This window comes from Crocodylus porosus, unplaced genomic scaffold (genome assembly GCF_001723895.1).
Source record: "Crocodylus porosus isolate Cpor-Errol unplaced genomic scaffold, CroPor_comp1, whole genome shotgun sequence".
In the NCBI taxonomy this organism is placed as follows: Eukaryota; Metazoa; Chordata; order Crocodylia; family Crocodylidae; genus Crocodylus; species Crocodylus porosus.
In genome coordinates, this window is record NW_017728931.1 from 56,159,244 (window position 1) to 56,182,643 (window position 23,400).

At 41.5% G+C, this 23,400-nt stretch overlaps 1 protein-coding gene across 7 annotated transcripts in view; it reads left to right on the top strand.

The window, feature by feature from the left end:
* CFAP54 (cilia and flagella associated protein 54) overlaps nt 1-23,400 on the top strand; it is a 221,250-nt gene that overhangs the window by 192,365 nt on the left and 5,485 nt on the right. For 3 of the 7 annotated variants that reach the window (XM_019545081.1, XM_019545082.1, XM_019545084.1), the window contains 6 exons: nt 5,678-5,884; nt 6,915-7,108; nt 13,020-13,211; nt 15,041-15,147; nt 16,007-16,175; nt 22,931-23,008. In XM_019545081.1, the coding sequence (XP_019400626.1) occupies nt 5,678-5,884; nt 6,915-7,108; nt 13,020-13,211; nt 15,041-15,147; nt 16,007-16,175; nt 22,931-23,008 (947 nt within the window). Of the gene's footprint in view, nt 1-5,677; nt 5,885-6,914; nt 7,109-13,019; nt 13,212-15,040; nt 15,148-16,006; nt 16,176-22,930; nt 23,009-23,400 lie in introns of those variants that run through there. The other 4 variants (XM_019545083.1, XM_019545086.1, XM_019545087.1 and 1 more) reach the window with 4 other exon arrangements.

Below are 23,400 nucleotides of genomic sequence, written 5' to 3' on the forward strand. Positions count from 1 at the left end.
TTTCTTTACTGTCCGAGCCCCCAAGGTCTGGAACAGTCTGCCAGCGGAGGGTTCAAGGACCTACATTGAACACCTTCAAGAGTAGATTGGATGCTTATCTTGCTGGGATCCTATGACCCCAGCTGACTTCATGCCCTTTGGGCAGGGGGCTGGACTCGATGATCTCCCGAGGTCCCTTCCAGCCCTAATGTCTATGAAATCAGTCTCATCCCCCGCAGCCTACTTATCTCTGCGTGGACTTCCCTCACCTGGGCACATGTGGGACAGGTCAGGGAACCCCAGGTCCCCACGTTACCCCCAGGCCTCAGAGGTCCTGCCAAGCAGCCCCCCCAGACAGGGGGCCAGGACACTGCTGACCATCCAAGCGGCCTGTCTGGGTGGAGGCCTCACAGGAACTCTGGGCCAGAGGCAGCAGCAGGGCAGAGTCCCTGGCTGCGCTTCATGTCACCACCCCCATAGTAGCCCCCCTCTTCATTCACTTATCTGAAGTCTGTCAGAAGCTCCCATGTACTCCTACATGGTGTGTATTCCTACCCATGAACTGGCTTCTGAACTGCCTGTAAATTGCTCTCCTGTTGGCAGTCCTTGTTTGCCGACTCCCTGATCATCTGGAGAGTCTCCTTTTATACCCTGGGCTGACTCAGGCCCAGGCAGCAATCCCACAACCATCAACACTCACTGGGCAGTCAGCACTCACTCCCAGCTTCTCAGAGCACCTTCCCCACCCCCCCAACCAAACAGTCAGCTAAACCAAAGGTACAGGCAGCTGGATCACTTACCTTTTTTGGGCAGGATGTGGTGCCTGGTCTGGCTTCTCTCTTTCTTCTCTCCTCTTGCCTCCAGAAACTGCCTGCAAACTGCTCCCCTGTTGGCAGTCCCTGTTCACTGGGTCCCTGGTCACATACACCTTAAGTATATTAATACATGGAATAGAATCTGACCCATTACCTGGAAGTCAATATGTTAGAAAGCCACCATTACATTTTGAGGCCAGACAAATGTATATATGTCTAGTAGATTTTTATGTAAGACTATTCCAAAAATTATGTGTCTTGATTTTGTATTGGTTGTTTCTTAGAATCATAGAAAAGTAATGCTGGGAAGAACCACAGATGGTCAGCTAGTCCAAGCCTCCAGTTTAGGCAGGATAGAATCATTCTCATGTAACTGCTGATCTTAGGATCAATCTAATGGTGAAATATACAAGCAAACCTTTAACAGTCAAGTACCACTTGAGAAACAAAGTTTAAAAACACCCGTGTTTGCTAAATCACATGGGATAAAGCAATAGGAGTGTTTTTTTCCCAACCTCTAAAATTATTTTACAAACAACAAAGTTCATTAAAAATGATAAAATGGCATTTTTTACTTAAGGAAAGAATTTTGAAATAAGATATTGTAGAATCATGTTTTTTCCAGATGCTGAGGAATACAGAGGCAAAACAGGGATGTTTTAAAATAGGAAACCTTGATGTTTGATAAAATTCTGTTCCAGTGACCTAATTTCAGTTATACCAATGAATGACATAGATTGAATTATTTTGTGTGATAGAGGCTGGTGAAGTGGAGCAATGACTGCTTGCTGTACCATTGGTGAAGAGATGTATAATAATTGGTTTATAAAAACATGTGCCACATATATGCTACTGTCTTCCATTAATCTGATTATCTGGCACCACTTCCATCTGGTTATAATTGCTGATTATTTTTCTTTTAGCAAGTGTTGCAGGTGTTTGTTCTGATAGTTTAGAGAGGGAATGCCAAGGAGAATGGAAGATGCACAAAGGAAATACTAAGCCAAAATATTAGAGAGAGAATTGAAAGGAAAACTATCAGCGCAACATGCAAAGTACTGGCTTTGGAGGCACTAATGAAGTAAATGGTTACATTTGCACTTACGTGCAATCTGAACATTTTAAATACATTCTGTGTTTACAACTGACAGTAAAAAGACCTTAAAAATGAAAATAGGAGTAATGGAGGCATTACATATTTTTCTGTATGCGCAGATAATTTATGTAAACTTTTGTCTGGGAGATTATCATTAAAAATTAATACTAAAACAGGTTGACAGACCTTGTAGTGGTGAGGTCTAACAAAAACTGGATCACAGCTGACAAGGAATCATTTTCTATCAGTAGAATTAGGAAAGCCGTCTTTCATAGTTTTATCTGCCAACTGTCAGGAATTCTAAAGAAATAAATATTTATCTTTTTGAAACAGAAAGTAAAACTGTGCTGCTAAAATCAAGAATAGTTCAGATATGCTTCCAGATCTGCAGCTGCAAGGATCCCCATTATGCTAAAAAATACTAGGGTATAATTCACTGCATAGTCTCCAGTGTTCCACAATGTGGATTACAAACCCTTCAGTGCTATCTAAAAACGTTGTGTTGGTAATAACTTCTCTAAAGGTACCACTTGCGCATGATTTTCTCACTCCTGGGTCCCAGTTTGTTAGCTCAAGACTGGTGAAGCTAGCTCTTAAGGTTTTTAATGGTTTAGCCTCCATGGCAGCAGAGCACAGGCCCATTCTCCTTCTGATCATTCTGATCCCTTCTGAGTACAGATACTGCCATCTGAATTGTCAGTTGGCAACCAGTTACTTCCTTATTGAGGTTGGCAAAAGAGTTGTCAGGAGCTTGCCAGAGACGTTTCAGCAGTTGTTAGTCGAATGTTCAGGATTGAAACAATAAGTAAGGGGTCTGGTCCTGCAAGCTCACTACAAGCAGAACTCCTGCCCATTTTATTTGAGTTTTGTAGGAAGAGATCTTTCAGGATCATTTAGATAAGAAGTATTAGACATGTTTAATTTGCACAAGTAATCTGGGACTTTATTAAAGATTCCAATGCGATTTTGACTTCTCAGGGTGGGCTAATCTAATTTGACGAGTAGTGCATCATAAAGACCAGAATGATACCAGGCTTTGTTTAACTGAAACAAATGGTTAATCAGATTTTAAAAGAAAATGGAGTTAGGATTATTAAAGATATATTTTTATAAAGAATTGCATAAAATATACTGCTCAATGAGAATGAAGAGTCAGGATCTTACCTTGCTTCTGACCACACAGGTGGAGTGCTGGGTTCCTTTAGGGCCACTGATTTCAGGATTTCATGCACATCCAGTAATTTGCCTGTGTGCCTTCAGCTGCAGGGTCAGGGCCCCAGAAAAGAAGGAACCAAAATAATAGAAATTTAGTTAAAAGTATCAAAATGGAAAAATCATATGGGGAATGACAGAGCTTCCCAGAGAAAGAGAAACTGTTAACAGAGAACATAGTAAGGCACTGAGCAGCAAATATATTGCAACAAGTCTTGGGACAAACCCTTGGACAGTGAAAAAGTGCTATAAAGGCCAATGGTAGCTTCATTAGGTGGAGAAGTGTAGAAATTGGCCCCTTTGGAATGAGAAAAGAGAAAATAAATTAAATACATTTGTAGATGAATAGGATCTTCAAATATGCTTGGTCAAACTATGAAAGATAAGGTAAAGAGAGTAATGAAAATGTACTATATAAATTACCTAACATAAAAGTATAAGATTAAATTAAAAGCATATAAACAAATAGTAACCCACATTTGGATGGCATCATGCTAAATAATTTTGAGAGACAGTGGGCATCTCTACACAAGATGTGTACTATGCAGTAGACTAATTAGCTGCACAGTAAACAGCTCAGTGCCTACATTGGGGTATCTAGTGGCCTAGGGGGATCTAGTGGGCTGTTACAAGCTAGTTAGAGGGGACCAGCAGGCATTGGGAGAGTCCCTGTTCTCCTGAGTGCTACCAGGAGTGACTAGAAATAATGGTCACAAACTGGCAGAGGGTAGATTCAGATTAGACATCAGGAGGCGCTACTTCACTGTCAGGGTGGCTAGGATCCGGAACCGACTTCCAAGTGAAGTGGTGCTGGCTCCTGCCTTGAAGGTCTTTAAGACAAGGCTAGACAATCACCTTGCTGGGGTCGTTTGACCCCAGTACTCTTTCCTGCCATGGCAGGGGACTGGACTTGATCTGCTCAGGTCCCTTCCGACCTTATCAACTATGAAACTGTGAAACTACATATGCACCCCTATTAGGCTGGAGTAAACGAACTTACTCCGCAGAAAGATAGTGCTTGTAAATATAAGTACTATCCTGCTATGGAATAAAAAAACTCCACAGTAGTGCACATGTAGACACTGCCCTGGCTGGCAGGCTGAGGGAGCAGTGGAAGGCTGGCAGGCTGACCCCCTGGGCCCTCTGCCAGATGGGGCTGTTCCAACCATGCCCGGGAGCTCCTGAGTTTATTGCTGCACATTAATAAACATGTGTAACATTAATAAGCTGAGTTAAAGGTGTATAAGTCTTAATCCATATCAAGTTGATGTACTCCATGGCATACAGAGCAGAACAGCATCTATCCTTAAGGCTTAGGATTGGTTTGTGTCTGTTAAGTACAGCCCAAAGGCAGAGAGTCACACTGCTCCAGGGAAAAATGGGAAGCCTGCTTGCAGCAGACATTTTTTGGCTGCAGAGGCATTCCATCTCCTATTACTCCTTTACTGAATATAGTCCATTCCCCTGGTCTTTGTGCTGGCACAGAATAGGGTGGCTCCCCTAAACCTTTGGGTGCTGACAGACGTACAGCTCCCCGCTGTAACTCACGGTACTTTACAGAAAGTGCTATGAGTTAGAGCAAACATCCCCACAACCCAACAGATGTTCCCTGTTGGGCTGGGAGGGTGAGGGATTGAGCTCCACTTTGGAGCCGATCTAGGAGGAGCTGCATGTCTGCAGCCTCTCTCCCCTAGCCCCCCATATACCCCAGCTCTGGTGCTGTCTGCACAATGAGAGAGGGTAGAAGGGATGGGATGGAGCTCTGGGATGGGGTTTGCCCAAGGGGGGGCTCCAATCCACCCACCTGCCCTCCAGTGCAGGCTGGGCAAACCCCAGCTCAGAGCTCCATCCCATCCATTCTACCCCTTCCATTATGCAGATAGCACCAGGGGTGGGGTTGACCTGCATCAACCCAGCCCTGATGAGACAGAAGTTAATGAAGGTGCCCCACTTCAGAGCACTTTCATCTAAACCCTTGTGTAATGAGGGTTAATTTGTCATGCAGTTGTGCACTTTTAAAGTGCTCTGCAGCTAGGCACTTCTGTCAGGGCATGGCTGTAGAGCACTTTCAAGGGGCCAATCTCATGACAAATGTCACTTCTTTCAGTGCCCTTCATGGCACACTCCTTTCAGCAGAGGGAATCCTGTTTTGTCCATCACCTTGGTAAATGATGTGCTACAAAATGAATATCAAATGGTTTTTGTCTGGTCAAAAAGCAGTGAAGATCCTTATGCCTCACTACCTGCTTCCCACCCTGCCTGAATTCACAAGGGCCAGACAAAATCTCTCCCTGGATGTTGGAATATTTTTCTTCAGAGTGTTAAGTCAATGTTGGAAATGGCTTTGCTGTCTTTCCCCTTGAAACCTATATTACTGGGGTCAGGTCACAGGTGACATATTCCCATATAGATAACCAATTCCAGTCTAAGATTCAGAAATAGCTATTATAATGCAAAAACCTTTTCATGTGTGCATTGTAATTTATTTTGAGACAGGCTTCTTAGTGTTTAAATTTGCAGACTTTTGGTTGAATAGGATGGCTATAGTTAGCTTTAATTGTTTTTGAATTTGCAGATGGCTATGATGTTGTCTATAAAGACCTTCTGGCCTCTTCTGTCAGAAAAGAAGAAAACATGCAACCTGAAAAGGATCAAACAGAAAATGAAGCAACACAGTGTGGTGCCTCCACAGGCCAGCAGAGCAAACCAATTATAACATGGGTCCATTTAGTTCGCTACCATAATTACTTAAAACAACTGAACAGCACAAGCCCTGCATTTGGTATGAGATGGTCCATTTTTCTTTTTTCTAGAAGCTTGGAGGATTTCACTGAAGTCAGTGGATATATGTCAGTTTAAAGCCACTGTAAATGAACATGGAATCAGGCTTTGCCATGTTGTGATTCTTTTTTGTGTTACCACATCTTAGCCTTGCTACTAGAAGTGGCTTTTGAAATTGAATTCTTATGACTATTTACATAGTCATGTTAGACACTAAAACTATTTGTAATTACGGGGATATCAGTAGTGGTTTGATAGTCAAGGTCAGATGAGATGTAACCTCCCAGACTCTAATGTTGGTCTTTGTTATCCCCAACTGTTGTCTCAGTCTATGCCCATACCTAACTCCTTGGGATGGATTCTTCTTCCCATTGAACAGCTCTTAAATGCCTCTTTACTTGTTGATTATTTTATTGTTGTAGCACTGAAGGGGAGATAATTGTTGTATGCTGTCACGGAACTGAAAGGCCATTATGGTACTTTGGTTGTTTGTACCAGTGTAACAGTGACCTGGTCCTTTAGTGGAGCTCAGACACTAACACTCTATTATATAATACAATAATAATTAAGTATATGTATTTGAAAGGCATACTCATAAAGCTGTAATTTGGGTGATGTGCCCAATGCAACTACACAGGCTACACTATTACTGGGGGGGCAATCATGCTAGATCCAGAACTGAAGTTGCGTCAGGCACTGTGCTTATTCAGTAAGCTTGGGCTGATGAGCTGCATATGGTCATTGCATTATGTTTGTATGGCAGCAAGACAGTGCCAGGCTGAGATACCCTTGCACTTGTTCTGAATGCACTAATGGAGGAGGGACTTGTCAAGAACCTCACATGTGGTCTGAAAATCATACAAGTATGGCTCTGGGTATTTTTACACATTTGTATTCAAATATCTTGAAATAATGGATTACATATTTTTGGTTTATATACATATGAAGCAGTCATAGAAAACTGTATAATTCTAGGTGACAAATGACAAGTTAATAAAGACTCTATTTTCCCAAATCTGTCTCTGAATCAGGACCTGGATCATTACCTGCAAGAGATGCACTCTTCACCTCTGTGTTTGATACAGGAATTGTTCTGCGCCTGACAGAAATGCATCTTTTCCTCAAAAAACACTTACCTTTATATTCAACATGTTGTCTTGATGATTTTCCAAAAGAGCTACGGTGTTTGGAAAAACCAGTTGTTAGTTTGGCTGATCCTGTAAAGGTAATTTTTAAATATGTATTTCCATGAAACAGATGCGGCACTTTCCTGTCCTAATAATTAAGATCTGTGGGCACTCTGGTATGCTATTTCTTACAACTTCTTCTGTAAGGGTGAAATTCACAAGGCACCTGTGCAGCACTTAAATCCCTACACTACATATACAGACTTTAAGTGATGATTAGGAGTCACCACTGCCCCAGAATGATTTACATTGAATGCACATTATTTATTGAGTGGTGAAAAAGAGCAGTAGTTATATAGGATTATGTCTTAATGGAAGAATGTGATTTAAAAAATTGTCCGTATTATTTGGGAAGACCAGTACTTCTGGCTTATCCTTTTGTCAAAACCTCATGCAGCAAAATGCCATAAACTGGAAGTACATTATTAAAACATACAAACCCCTATCCTATTGGACTTGGGTATATGGCAATAATATTCTGAAACATGATCTTCGAAAAAAAAAAAATTAAACGTAGTATATATCCTTGTCTAAAAGTCCTTCATAGTGTCCTTTAAAAGATATGTTACAATTGCCAACATGTTTGTTAGTTTAGCTGAGTTGGTGGTTTTAGTCAATCTTTTTAGCCTGAAGACTGCAAACAAACATGGTACTTAATCCACCCTGAGTCTCAAATATAAATAAAGCTGTGTACTCATACCACCCATAGCAAACTTGAACACTTGTCAGTGCAGGGTCTATAATAATAGTAACATGCCTGTGGAATTTTACAGTTCTTGAAGGCTCAATATAAAATAAAACATCATTTTCCTCCCAGTAGTCCCATCCCGTTGCTCATCTGAACAGGAATAACAATTATCATTATAACACTAAATGACAGGTAATTCTTTATGGGTTATTTTTACTACCCATGTTCAGTGTATTCTTAAGTGCCTGGGAGTAGGTGTTGTCTTATCCTTCTGATTTAAACTGCTTCTGTGAATATAGCTCTTCTAGAGTTGGTGAACTTTCTTACAGTGTTGGACAGCACATCATTACTCAGTTCCCAACAAAATGCTAACTGTGCCACTGAATAAATTGTAAATATATGGTATGTGACATTTATAACAGCCATCGTATATCAAAAATTATTTCACTTTGTTGGCTCTTCTTTTGATATAATTAGTATTACACTATCTTAAAATAATAAGCTGTAGAGATCACTGTCATGTTCATGACAGGTGCAAGCAGCATAATAATGTGTTAGCGTCACTATTGTAGACAGCTAACAAACATAAAGCTTTTTGATTTTTTTTATCAACTCTAAGCTTCATTGATTTTTATAACAACATTTTTAGAAGCTTTAATCATTTGCTAGACTGTATGAGTTATTTTTTTTTAAAATTACTCCTGTAATTGGAGTAATTTACCTTTTAGTAATTACCTTTTTAAAAAAATACAAATAGGTAGGCAGCTTTTTGAAAGGAGCATTGTTATGTACAGGATGTCTTCACTTATGTATAACTATGTAACTTTTTTTTATCTGTTGAAGGTTTTTCAGCTTTATCTAACAAAGAATCCAGACAAATTGCATTAAAATTTTAAAAAAGACTATAATTAAAATGATATGCCCACTACTGCATTTTTCATGCTCACAATTTATTTCACTTTGTGACGGTGTATAGAACTAGAAGTATTTAAAAGACACAGTAGTTCGTTGTTTGCAGCATTTTGAGAAAGTTGAGTAGATACATATTAATGTTTATCATCCAATACTTCAGTTTAACAGGAGGAGCTCTGGTGTCATTTCTTAGAAAGGTTAAATGTGATGTAAACACGAAGAGAAGATGCAGGACAGTTAAAAACAAAATAGGCCAAGCAGCCTGTGTGATACAGTAAAACTATACATTATAAAAGGTTTATAAAGTGTTATAGGTCCATAATTAAGCTGTACATGCTGTATAGCCTGGAAAACTGTAGAGATATATAAGTCAAAATTGCCTGTGATTTTTGGCAAACAGGATTTGTGTGAGCATGGATGCACTGACTAGAGCCAGACCCTCTTTACGGCCTGGTCCACTGCTCGAGTATCTTTCTATGCCACACGTATCACACTCCTACCATACCATGCATAACTTTGGTATCTTTTCCCTTTATCTGCACTTCCATTCTATCGTGTTTAGGCAAGGATTTGGCCTCATAAAGTGAGACTGAGAAACTTGTGTTCAATACAGAGAGAGATCTTAAAAAATTATTGCTATGTATTATTACTGACTGAATTCTACTTCTTGGGATTAAAAATGTTAAAATTCCAAAGGCTTTCCCCATTGTTAAGGTGCCAGAGGTGGTAACATTTCGAGTAGGCTTTTGAGTTCTGAAAGACTTCACTGCTTGGCCTTCCAACTATGGATCTACATAATCCTTAAACAAAGTGCTTTTGCACTTTTTTATATCAAGTACTTCACAGTTAAAAAGTGGCTTTGATTCATGAATGATGTTTGATCAGGGAGTGGTTTTCTTGCTGTTCTCTCAGCCTATTATGGGAGGAACCTACTAAAATTGAAGACTGAGAGGCAAATTCCCCTAATTAAATGATTTTATTTGTGAAAAAGTGTCATCTCCAAGTCTGCAACCAATGCAAAAGTAAAGCAGTTAAATATTACACGCAACATTAGTCTAGCAGTAAATTCACTACTGTACTTATTAACCTTTAAGGAAATTGGTTTACTGTCTCAACACTAGATTCACATATGACTGGCATGTCAAAAATTATTTTTTAGCAAGAGGGACCATAGAAGAACATGATTTCTGTACTGGGGATGGCATAGCTAACACGAAGCTTAATATATGTGAATTGAAATAGCATGCGTCCACACAACACAATTCTTAGTGAATACTAACTAGCAAGATTCATAGATGTTAGGGTTGGAAGGGACCTCAATAGATAACATCGAGTTTGACCCCCTGCATAGACAGGAAAGTGCTGGGTTCAGATGACTCCAGCCAGATGCCTATCTAACCTCCTCTTGAAGACCCCTAGGGTAGGGGAGAGCACCACCTCCCTTGGGAGCCCATTCCAGACCTTGGCCACTCTAACTGTGAAGAAGTTCCTCCTAAGGTCCAGTCTAAATCTGCTCTCTGGTAGCTTATGGCCTTTATTTCTTGTGACCCCCAGGGGCACCTTACCAATTCCCTTCTGTGCCTCTATGATGAATTTATAGGCAGCCACAAAGTCGCCGCTCAACCTTCTCTTGGAGAGGCTGAAGAGGTCCAGGTGCCCTAGTCTCTCCTCGTAGGGAGCCCTAACCTGCAAGCCCTTAACTATACAAGTGGCCCTTCTCTGGACCCTCTCCAGGTTATCCACATCCCTCTCGAAGTGTGGTGCCCAAAACTGCACACAGTATTCCAACTGCGGTCTGACCAGTGCTGATAGAGGGGAAGTATCACCTCCTTGGTTCTGTTTGTCTTGCATCTGCCGATGCATGATAAAGTGCAGTTAGCTTTTCTGATGATTTCGTCACACTGATGACTCGTGTTCATCTTGGAGTCCACTAGAAAGACTGAGGCAAAGAACTCATTGAGGAGTTCAGCCTTGTCCTCCCTGTCTGTCACCAATTGCTTTTGCCCATTTAGTAGTGGTCCTATTCCACCCAAGATAATGCATAGTCTATTCTTCTTTTTGAAAGTCTATTGAGTTTACTGTATGCTAAGTTAGTTCGGACTTGTGGTCTCATGTGTGCATCTGTACTTTGCACTAAGTTGACAGTTCTCCATCTGCTATCCCACACTGCTTGGCATTCCATAAGGATTGACTGGTCTGTTTATCTGTTTACCCTCTACTGCTCAGAGGGTGACCTTAGTGTTGACCAGAGGTTTAAATGCTTATTCACAGTCAGGCTTGGGCCATTTGCAGTTACATGCTTCTGGAATCACAGACATGTACTATAGCTAGAATTACTTTACATGAATACTATATCATGCCTGTGGAGCTATGCAGAAATCCTGGAACTGTTTACCTGCTTGAAAGAGACAGAGGTTCAGCAAAACCTGGAAAAGAGTCACCTTCCATAGCGTGTCAGATTTGTCCATGTGACTGATGATTTTATTCTTTATTATAAGGACTAACTGTAGTAGAGGTCATTTAACTTCTAACTTGCTTCTAAAAATAAACCATCAGCCCATCCCACCATCATCTATGACAGCTTTACCTATCAACTCATTGACATGCTATGAAAAGCAACAGAAGATCATCAGACCCTTTAACCAACCTGAAACACCCCGACTTCCCAGGACAACCTATAAAGGTTCCAAGGCACAGGAAGAGCAAGTCATGTGCCATCTTTGTGCTATTACTGAAAAGAGGCCTTGAGAACATCTCAAAATTGAAAAGAAAACAAGATTCTTTGCCAAAGAACTGAACAAAGAACAATCCTATTTGTTAATCCTGCTTGTTAATTTTAATAACACCATTAACCAACTTCATTAATATTCATAGTGGTAGCATTTCTATCTTTTTTTAATTAAATGCAAGAGGTTTGAGTTCCTGAAGAGTATTGTATCCCAAACCTTTCCAGACCACTCTTCTTTAATGTTGATAAAACTACCACAATGGTGAACCAGAACCTGGACCATAATGAAGAAGCACTTGTTTCTTTTTCTGAATTAGAGTCTGGACAATGAAGCAATGAAGGTGAATATGGCTATCCTCAGTTGCCCTGGTACAATTTGATAGCCCCATGTGTGAAAACCATTTATAACTTGCTGAGCACTGGCAAGCCTTATTATCCATGCCAACAATATCTTTTTAGGAGCAGTGCACATCTCCGTCCCAGCACTCCCTATAGTTAATCGCTTATACTGAATCATACCACTTAGGCATGGTGAATTTTCAGATGATGATGGCCACACACTTTGGAATGGCTAAGGGAGTTCTCATATTGTTATGCATCTCTGGGTTGAGTTCTGCATAGCTCTCCAAGACAGCCCTTGTCATATTCAAATTCTGCAGCTACTGCTAGTCATCTTAGCCCTTCAGCAAATCCTCTTCTGACAGTCAGTGCTTGTTTCATGACTGGATAGTGTCATACTGAGTGAAGGTGATTCAAGAAATGCTTTTCCACAAGGCGCTGGTTAGAGTTCTCCTCTTCCTTATCCTCTTGCTGCTGTTTACCCTGCTACTGAATAGCATTTTGGTAGTCTAGCAGCTGACTTGCATAGTCACAGCCACTCAGCGCAAGATATTAAATTCACCTCAAGCCACCACACATGCAAGATTACCTTTATCACTGTTTTGTTCATACTGGCCAGGAATACTTTGAAAATCACTTTGGCTGGCCAGAAAAGTCTCAGCACTATTGTTCGTTGTTCTATAAAAGGAATTATGGCACTTTTTAATGTCTGAGCCCAAGACCTATAATTCTTGTTGGTCTCAGCTGGCTTCTGCTTTGTATCCCAGAATGTGCCAAAGGGAAAAAACACATGCCACTATGAAACGGATCCAGCCACAGAATAAGGGAGCAGGGGTAACTGCCCAGAATGCTGAGCACTTAATACAGAGAAAGTCCTCACCATCAGAAAGAAGTTATTCAGATTGCAACAAGAGCCAGCTGTCTGTATGGACATGGCTCTAGTGGACCATCTAATACTCAGTATTTAGTGTACTGCAGCTCAGTGCATATTACGGCTTCCTTCCGATTGCATTTAAACAAGCCCATGGAGCTTAATGATTTATTTCAATTTCAAATACTCTTTAGTTTATTCATGATAGGAAATGTCTCACCATATGAACTTTAAGAAAGCTCTGCTAAGCAAAATGAATGTGAACTTCTTAATAAGTATATGAGGAATAGAAGTGACAGTAGCACTTAAAACAATGTAGGTTGAGTGCAGTTAACTTCTAGCTTTGTACATTTTATGTTGGGTGGAAAAATTATAAGTTATAAATCATCATTCTTGTTTCATTTTTTTCAGATGTCTGTGGAAGCTGATGGAACTCCACAGAAAGTTTCAGTAGTGAGAATATCATCCACTGTTTCCTTTAGCACAGATATAGACAAAGAGAGTACAACAAACATCAAGGCAACTAATGCGCCAAACAAGGAACTTTGCATTCAGTGGTACCTTCCATTTCTGGAGAAATCTTCAAACGAAAAGGAAACGATGGTATTGTTAAATGAAAGAGGAGTTGTATTAGAATTGTTTTTCTTTTTAAAAAAATGAAGTGTATTCAAGTGCAATAACCAATGCTAGTGCAGAAATTACATATGTAGTTCATAACAGTGCCTAATCCCTATTTCTCAGCATTTCTTACACCTTCAACAAAAATGTTCATTTACTGCTGGGAAATAGCTTTGCAACCACTAAAGCAAAGATTGCTCTCTGAGGGTGTTTGTACATGTGCTCCGAAAGTTGGGGGGTGGGGGGGAATCTTTAATTAGAATGGCTCCAAGAGCCACTCTAAGAGCCTGGAGTGTCATGTGTATCAGTTTCCTTGCACTGAAAAATGGTGGTGGCCTTTAGTTAAAGTGCCCTTTAGGTACTTGAAGACGGCTATTAAGTCTCCTCTCAGTCTCCTTTTCTCTAGACTAAATAAGCCCAGTTCCTCCAGTCTGTCCTCATAAGTCATGTGCGCCAGCCCCCTCACCATTTTGTCACCCTCTGCTGGACTCTCTCCAATTTGTCTGTATCCTTTTTGTAGTGGGGATCCAAAACTGAACACAGTATTCTAGATGTTGCCTTACCAGTGCTGAAAAAAGGGGAAGAATTACTTTCCTTGACCTACTAGCAACACATCTACCAATTCAGCCCAGTATGCTGTTAGCCTTCTTTGCCATGAGGGGAGGCTGTCGGCTCATATTCAGCTTATTGTCCATTGTAACCCCCAGGTCCTTTTCTGCTGAGCTGCTGGCCAGCCAGTCAACCTCCAGCCTGTAGTGGTACATGAAATTGTTCTGTTTTAAGTGCAGGACTTTGCACTTGTCCCTGTTGAACCTCAAGAGATTTCTTTTGGCCCAATCCTTCAATTTGTCTAGGTCACTCTGAATCCCATCCCTACCTTCCAGTGTATCTACTACTCCCCCCAGCTTGGTGTCATCTGCAAACTTGCTGAAGGTGCGCCCTATGCCATCTTCCAGGTCATTGATGAAGACATTGAACAAAACCAACCCCAGAACCAACTCCTGGGGCACTCCACTTGATACTGACTGCCAACTAGACATCAAGCCATTGATTACTACACTCTGAGCCTGATGCTCTAGCCAGTTTTCTGTCTACCTCAGAGCCCATTCATCCAGCCCATACTTCTTTAGCTTGCCTGCAAGAATGCTATGGGATACTGTATCAAAGGCCTTGCTAAAATCAAGGTACACTGCATCCATCAGTCTCCCCGCATCCACAGAGCCAGTCACCACATCACAGAAGGCAATCAGATTGGTCAGGCATGACTTGCCCTTGGTGAATCCATGCTGACTGTTCCTAGTCCCCCTATCCCAGTTTGCCTTAGATTAGATAGCCATTTTAAATTTGAGTTAACCTCCTCCTAACCTCCCTCAATGTCTGTATGTACCCTCACTTCTTTTGGTATGCTTTGATTGTATTATACCATGGACCAGATGTCCTTACATGTCATGTGGCTTCTAATACTTGGACTCTGTGAACTTTGGAATTTGAATGGGGTCAGAATGTAACTGTGGAACCAGGAGGAAGGAGTCATTATGTAGCATGATTACCTTCCAAAACCACAGGAATTCTTTACTTATGTACCTCATAGCACCTACAATAGAATGGGGTCTATGAAAAAGTAATGGAAAGAAACAAGTCCTGCCCCAAGGCCTCGATTCTACAGTCACTTAGACTTAATTTACTTGCATCGATTTAACTTACTCACATGAGTAGTCGCACTGAAATACTGTCACATAAATTGTATAAATAAATAATTAAATGTCTTCTCTACCACTGCTACATTACAGGTTACACATTTCCTTTTTTCACAGGTTCTGCTGCTCTATGCTTATAATACAAAGCAAGTTAAGGTCATCAACGTTAGGACTTTCAATTCAGCCAATGTATTTTCAGGCCACTTGTGGATTCCACTGACAAGGTGATTAACCACAGACCTTGTCCTGTTACTGCATGCTATATTGTGTGTGTAATGTGTACAGTATATAATTTGTGGGTGGGCCAAGTGACTGCTGGGGCAATTTAGCAACCATTTATCAGTATTTGAGAGCTATAAATACTAAAAAGGGAGGTCTGTTATTTTGGGTCCTACAAGGGACAACAGCTAGGATTAACAAGATGAAATAAAGTAAAAAATATACATACATATGGATATTAGGCTGAATATCAGGAAACTATTAATCTATCAGGCTGTGGATAGTTGTTCAGGGAAACTGATGGAAGCACCATTGTTTGAGAGATTTAATTTAATTAGATCAAGCACTGCAGGAGATGTGTTCCAGAGGAAGAGAGTATCACCTGCTATGAAAAGCCCAGGAACTTCCTAGTTCCATTACACAAGCCAAAGTAACATTTCTGGTATTCTTTTAAATCCAATCCAGATTATCACAAAGTTAAATTTAATTAGTACATTTTAGTCTATGATCATGCATGCACAACGTAGCAAAAAGACAGCAGAATAACAATGGAATATGCTGTGCGAAAGAAGTTACAAATTATTTTCAAAATATCACCTCTTCCCGTTCCTCTTGTAACTTGCATAGGATCTTGTGCTGCATTGCTTCATATCCCATATTTCCACTTCATTCAGAATTTCAGTTGTGCAAAATACAGGATAAGACTTGAAATTAAAGAAACTACCCAAAAAAACTGGGAAAAAAAATCCTGACCCTTGTTAGTTTAATTATTAATAGAAACAACTGTAATGGCATACATGTGTCAAATATAAAAGTCTTATATATTTTCATTGGTAACAGATACAAATTATGTTCTTTGTTTAGAATTATTTCTTTACAGGATAAATTATCTAATCTGAAGGAGCAAATTGAAAGTCGTTTGCAAGCATCTACCGGTTTTCCTTTACAAATACAAAATGAAAACCAGAAAAAAACGGCTCCAACACAAAACAAAATTAATAATACAAAAATGCAACTGGATGAAAAAACACAAGTAAGTGAGGACAAATTATGCATATTTAGGACTCCAAATACAGCTAATGTCTTAGAACAGTGGTTTTCAACCTATTAAAACTCAAGGCACATCTGGTTAGATTCAAGGCATTGCTTGAAAAATCCTAGCTCTTAGCTTTCAGTCATCATTTTACTATAGAAAAATAAGAGAACAATTCTGCTGTTGGAAAGAACCCAGAAAAACTGCAGCAGGTTAGAATGTTTCCCTATTTGAATGGATTCCTATTTGAAACTTTTGGGTTTATCTTTGTGAATCATGTGTAGGTTTTTGGACACCTAACAGTGCTAACATTAAGCAGCACCTTGCAGCACCCTTAAAAAGATCTTGTGGTTCTACAGCACCATGCTTGCGAGTCACTGTCTTAGGATATTTACTTTTGGGGAAATGGAAAGGAAGTTGTAAAGTAGGCATAAAAATACCAGACTTCCTTTACCTACTTCAAGGAATGTTGAAATATTTTCACCCTGCCATTTAATTTTAATTTAATAATTTTTACAGCCCTTGTCCCCCAAACATGTGTATCTAGCAATTTACAAGCATATCAAATATGCTTGCCACACATCAAAATAAAGATGATATTGTCAGATGTCTAAATCCAATAATAGGTGGCTAAAAGTTAGGCACCTGTTTACAAATGTTGGCCACTGTATGATGCTGGCATGTAGTTCCAAACAAAAGTTCTTTTGAAAAAATAACTATACATCTTCAAGTTAGAATGGCCAATGATTGGTTTCTAAAAAGAGAACTATCAAATAACTCTATTTGAGTAAGGGTAAAACTGGCAAGGAATTAATTTTCATTTTCTGTATGTCACCTTGCTTGTTCTTTTTTATTAGCAATGATGAATATGATTCTGCAACAAAAAAAAATAAATACAAAAGAGGCAATTTCAGAATTTTCCATGTGGGGCCTTTGAGATAATGTCAATGGAATAGAATGCTGCCACTGCATAACTGCTGCTTGATAAATGCCAAGGCAAAGTAGACGTTTATTTTCAAAGTGGGAGACATTTATCATGTGGCAGTGCTCTCTTTATATCTATTATATGAAATGATTAATGATGCAGATGCTGTCATTTTGCCTGATGGATGCTCTGAAGCAGTGACAGTTGCTCAGTGTGCCATTACTGAAAAGCTGTATTCTGACTGGCTTGGAGAACAAATGGTGTTTCAACCAATCATAGAAAACAGTGTTTTTAGAAGGTAGACAGAGCTGTCTTTTAGTGACTATTTCTGATTAGCTGAAGGGTTTTGTTCAAACTTTCATTAGTATATAAGCCAGCGATCTGAACTACTCAGTCTGGAATGCTAATATGTAGAGGTGCTTCTTTCATAGGTTATACTAGATAAATATCTTGTTAAATTATAATATCTTCAGTGCATGTGCCTCAGTATTACATTTATGGGAAGTCATTCCTGAAGCCAGTGGGAGTTTTCCCCATGCAGGGACTGAAAGATTGGGTTTTGGGTTGTTATAAAAAGTCCCTTAAAGATTCTGGGAACTAAAGCCCCTCCATGTGTTAATTTAATCACGGGATCTAAAGAATTTTATCCCATGTGTTCAAGGTTGGGCATGGCTGGACATGTGACTGTTGGGAATCAGGATAAAACTCCTCATATCCATCCCACATCTGCTGGCCTGTGGGGAACCTGGGATCAGGGAGATGCTCCCTGTGTGCCTGTAAATTTAAAGAGCACATATGCAGCCCCAGACTGGAGAACCAGTTCAGAGCTCACTGCATGTTGATAAGTTTAAAGGGTGCATGCAAAGTTGACACAAAGTGGATCCCAAATCCAAGGTCTGCCCGTGCATGCTTTATACTAACATGCCACACATTCTGATTAAAGTATGATACAAACCAACCACGAGGGTGTTCCACATTTAACAAATAACACCTTTGCAGCTGGTTCACCATTTTATCACAAGCAAAATTGCTTGAACCTGTGAAATGTTACAGTTAACATGTTAATCATGTGATAATGTCTGGAGAGGGCCTATGAATGTGGCACATTATAAATATAAGAATGACTAAACCAGCTGTTCCCAAACTTTCCCTAGTCGCTATGCTACTTATAGGGGTAGATTTAGATGGGCTGGAGTGGTGCAGTCATACTCCCCTTTCCCCTTTCAGACTATGGCACAGGAGCAGCAGCCACGCAGGTAATATTCCATGCTTCACTTGCCTTCCATGCTCAGTGGCATGTCCCCACCCCTCTAATTCACTCCCCAACCCTGCCCACTGCTGCCACACTCCCTGCTATCTCTGGCCACCCCAGTGGTGGGGACTGTTCCAGAGCTGCTCTTACCCCACTCCAGCTGGGCTCATAAGCAGCAGTGCAGGCAGGTTCCTCCTTCCTGTTCCCTATTCCCTGCCAGCCCAGGAGTAGGCTGAGGAAGGGGGAAGCCACACATGGCTGCTGCTGAGCCCAGCTTCCTGTGCATCATAGCTAGAATGGGGCAGAAGTGGGTCTGGCATTCCCCTATTCCTGGGGCAGCTAGGAACAGCAGCAGTGGGCAGGGGAGGGAAGGTGACATACTATTGAGCATGGAGGGGAAGGGAGGGGGCGTTGAAAACAGAGTGGGTAGGGGACAGTGATTTAGCTGATTTGGGGACTTAAAGTCCCCAGGTGCTGCTCTTGTGGCATGGTGTGAAAGAGCGGGGAGCTGAGAAATGCCTCCAAATGTCTGTACTTAGCTTATATAGTAGACAGGAAGCAGAATTTTACCATACCACAGTTGTTCCATAGTAACTCTCTCCTCTGTCTACTCTAACTGCACTATGACTGCTACTGTCAAAATGGCTTACCCATCATTTAAACAGGGCTAAAACATTCCCCTGATTGAGCTATCACTTATCACGAGTAGAGAACACATGAACTGATACTGAAAAGCTGCTAAGGGATGATAAGTTTCACCCACTGTTACTGTGTTGTTGGCTGTAGTCATGTTGGTATAAGGCCATAGGCAGGCAAGATTCTTCACGTAAATGTGATATCTTTTATTAGACCAATTAAATATTTGGACAAATTTTGTTTTTTGCAAGCTTTTGGACACAAATATACTTCTTCAGGCATAGGGAGAGTGTATTGGTCTTTTGTGTGCTCTCCTGGGTAGAATAGAAGCCAAAATGCAGGTATGTGAAAATACAAATGCATAGCAGTGAGGATCAGAGGAAATGGGAGACCGTAGGTACGAGACAGGTGGCTTTCACTCAACGAGGACACTCCTCCAGACAGAGAAATCACACTTTTTTACTTTTCATGTTGCATCTGGGTGGCTCTTTTAAAAGGAAAATTCCCATGAATTGCATACCATTAGTTATGACATACCATCCTTCCCTGGAATCTATATGGAAAATCCTCAAACAGGTGCAACCCATACTAGAAGAAGACCTAGTTCTTAAAGAAATCTTTCCAGAACCACCCATCCTAGGTTTTAAACGAGCACTGAACCTCATCAACCTCATCACAAGAAGTAAACTTCCTACAATCCAAAACATACTGAATAGATTCAGATCATACCATGACAAGAAATACAAAACCTGCTAACGCATCTCCAGCATTCCCAAAATAACCACATCCCACAACAAAACCATCACCACTCCTGGATCTTACACCTGCACCTCCGGAAATGTAATACATCTCATCCAGTGCACTATATGCCATGATGGAAAATATGTAGGGCAAATCAAACAACAACTGCATACCAGAATGAACACACACTGCAAATCTATCAAGGACAAAAATACCCAATTACTAGCCCTGTACAAAGTGGGAAGTATTTGCTTCGGATCTGGGTTTGGCAATTCAGAGGGACCGTGATTTGATTTGGTGATTCGAATCACTGTCCCAATTCGATTCAGCCAAATGCAAAGATATTCGGCGCTGAATCTTATCCAGCCATAGACTATACAGGCTGGCAGTGCTGGTGGGAGCAGCTGGGGAAGCAGCTGGACTAGCCCTGGCTTGAGCCGGCAGCCCTGGGAGAAGCTGTGGCTGGGCCAGCTGCTCCACTGACTCCTCCCTTACCAGGGCAAGGCAGGCAGTACTGGCAGCCCCAGGAGAAGCTGTGGTTGCTGGGGGGAATCATCAAGGAGCTGGGGGGTTGAACTGGGAACTAGGGAATCAAAATGGGAGCTGGGGGGAAGCCCCTATTCCTTTCCCCAGCCCCTGATCATTCCCCCAAGCCCCTCAATCATTCCTCTCAGCCCCTGCGGCTTCCCCAGCTGCCCCCACACGGGGGCAAGGCAGGCAGTGCTGGCAGCCCCAGGACAGGGGCAGGAGGGAATGATTGGGAACTGGAAGAAATGATCAGGGAGCTGGAGAATCAAACCGGAGCTGGGGGGAATGATCAGGAGCTGGGGAAATGAATAAGGGCTTTCCCCCAGCTCCCAGTTTGATTCCCCACAGCCCCTGTGGCTTCTCCTGGGGCTGCCAGCTCAAGCCACAGCTCATCCAGCTGCACCCCTAGCTGCTTCCTGCCCTTCCCTGGGGTGAGGTGGGCAGTTCTGGCAGCCCCAGGAGAAGCCACGGGGGGGGTGTGGGAGGAATGATTGGGAGCTAGGGAATCGAATCCAGCCCCCGATCATTCCCCCTAACTCCTGGTTCGATTCCCCAGTTCCCAGTTCGATCCCCCAGCTCCCAATCATTCCCCCAGGTCTGCAATCATTCTCCACCTTTCCCTACAGCTTCTCCTAGGACTGCCAGGACTTCCTGCCTTGCACCGGTGGATGAGTGGAGAGGCAGCCAGGGGAGCAGCTGAACAAGCCGCAGCTTCTCCCAGGGCTGCTGGGTCAAGCTACTCCCCCAGTTGCTCCTGCCGGCACTTGCTAGTGCCTGCATGTACAGTCCTATGGCCAAATCTCTGAATCTCTTCGAATCAATTGGAGGCTTCCAATTCGATTTGGAGAGATTAATAGGTCTCCAGATTCAGAGGTTCGGCTGCCAAATTGGGCTGAATCTCCTCCAAATCGAATCAGCTATTGAAGCTTTGCACAGCCCTACCAAGTACCTGTGGTGCACACTTTTCACAGGACAGTCACTCTCTCTCCAATGTCTCAGTTCTAATCCTCAAAGGGAATTTACAAAACAGCTTTTATAGATGAGCCTATGAACTTTGCTTCATAAATCTACTGGATACAAAATCATGGACTAAATATAGACATTGAATTTATGGCATGTTATAACCTGCCTGCCATCTGATAACCCCAGGTAACCTGTCTGCATTTTACCAGCTACATTCTATCACCAGTTCAACATTCCTCTCCTCCGCACACCTACCTGTCTTACACCTATTGTTTCCTATTCCCTCTGATCCTCACTGCCATGCATTTGTATTTTCACAGACCTGCATTTTGTATTTTGGCTTCTATTCTACCCAGAAGAGCACATAAAGCACCAGCAGACTCTCCCTATGTCTGAAAAAGGGTTTGTACCAGAAAGCTTGCAAAGAACAATTTTTTCCAACTATTTAGGTGGTCTAATAAAAGATACTGCATTTACTCAAAGAATCTTATCTACCCACTGTTACTGGCACATTACTTTTTCCTTTTGCTGGTCATTAACCTGAGCTAAGTGAAACCTAAACTGGGACAGTTTCTCACTGCTTCATTCAGTGGTAAACTTCCCTGGTTTAGCTCTTTCTGGGCATGTCTACATGTGCTATTAATGCAACTGAATAACACCAGTACAATTTGCACTGGAGTTTGTTGCTCCACAATAAAGGTGCCGCATTTACATGTGTACCTGGAACTACAGTCCACTGAGCTGGGTTGGATCAGCCCCAGCTAGCAGGGGGTCCAGAGGATCAGCCTGCCAGCCCGGGGCTGCTCTGGCCCAGCTCAGCATGCTGCTTAGGTGCTGGCTGGGGCACAAGGGTGCTCCAGGGTGGGGCTAGCTGACAGGCAGCCACACTGAAGCACCTTCATGCCCTAGCCAGCCCCATCAGCGTCTACATGTGTGTTGTGGCACACTAAATAGTGCTGCTGCAGGATAATGCTTGTATTTCCAAGTACTAACGTATGGTGGCATTTATCAGTTTACTATGGCCTAATAGGGCCACACATGTAGATGCTGAGACTTTACTGCAAAGCTAATTAGGCAACTCCACAGTAAATGGCATATAGATGTGCCCCCTGTGGAGTAATAAAGAGTACAGGGAATATTACTACAGAGTAGCTGAGGGACAGTAAATATCTGCTCCTGTTAATTATAGAGAAAAGTCTTATGTCCCAAATTATCAGGAAACAGTGACTTATTAAAACTGTTCATGGAGACCAAACTTTACCATGCCTAAGCTACAACATTGTAATTGTCTCTGTGCTTGATTTTGCCCTATGGTGAAAGCTAGACTGGGGTAGCTTATCCCTGCACAAACAAGTTAAGCTTTCGGATGCTACAGGGAAATTGGGATAAGTACCATGGAGCAACTGAGGTGCTGCACTTGTTAATTAAGAGTGCTGTACATAATTGTGGGCTTGGGAATATTTGGGGTTTTGTGGGGCTTACTATCTTGTAACTGCCATGCAACCCTGAGTTTGGGAACCATTGCTCTGTGTTGCCTCTCCTCTGTTAACAAGTAGAACATAAATATTCTTAACATTTTTAGTTCTGTCCTAGCAGGCAGTAACTCAATAATTGGATACACTGAATAAGATTTTTAAAGAATCTACTATATTGTAGTTCATCAAAGAAAACCAAACATACAGCATTGATTTTCTTATTTTGTACCATTAGGAAATGGTTAAGCAGTGTTTGTGTGAAGTAAAAGCGTTGCTGTCTGGTGTTCCAGATCTATTGCAGCCACTTACTGAGGTATGATATGCTGACTTGAAAAAACAAAACAAAACCAGAAAGCCCTTTTTATGAACCATAATTCTTTGAGTAACTGAAATACAGATTATAGTGATGCTTGTATTTCTATTTTCTCTCATCTGTTGTTGCTTTCAACTAGTGATCTGTACAACCAGAATAGATATACATTTGCAAGATTTAAAGCTACATCGAGTCAATATGTGAGTGATGACCTCCTGCTGCTATGCAACAGAAAAATCAGACAACTAAAAACAGCGTCATCTTTGCAATGGAGTTTTCTAATCTTTCCCTTCTCCTTCCTTTTCAAGAGCTACATCCGTACCACAGGCTCCACTAAATTTCTAGCACTCTTTAGTACTTAGAAATAGATTCGTATATCTTTACATTCAACT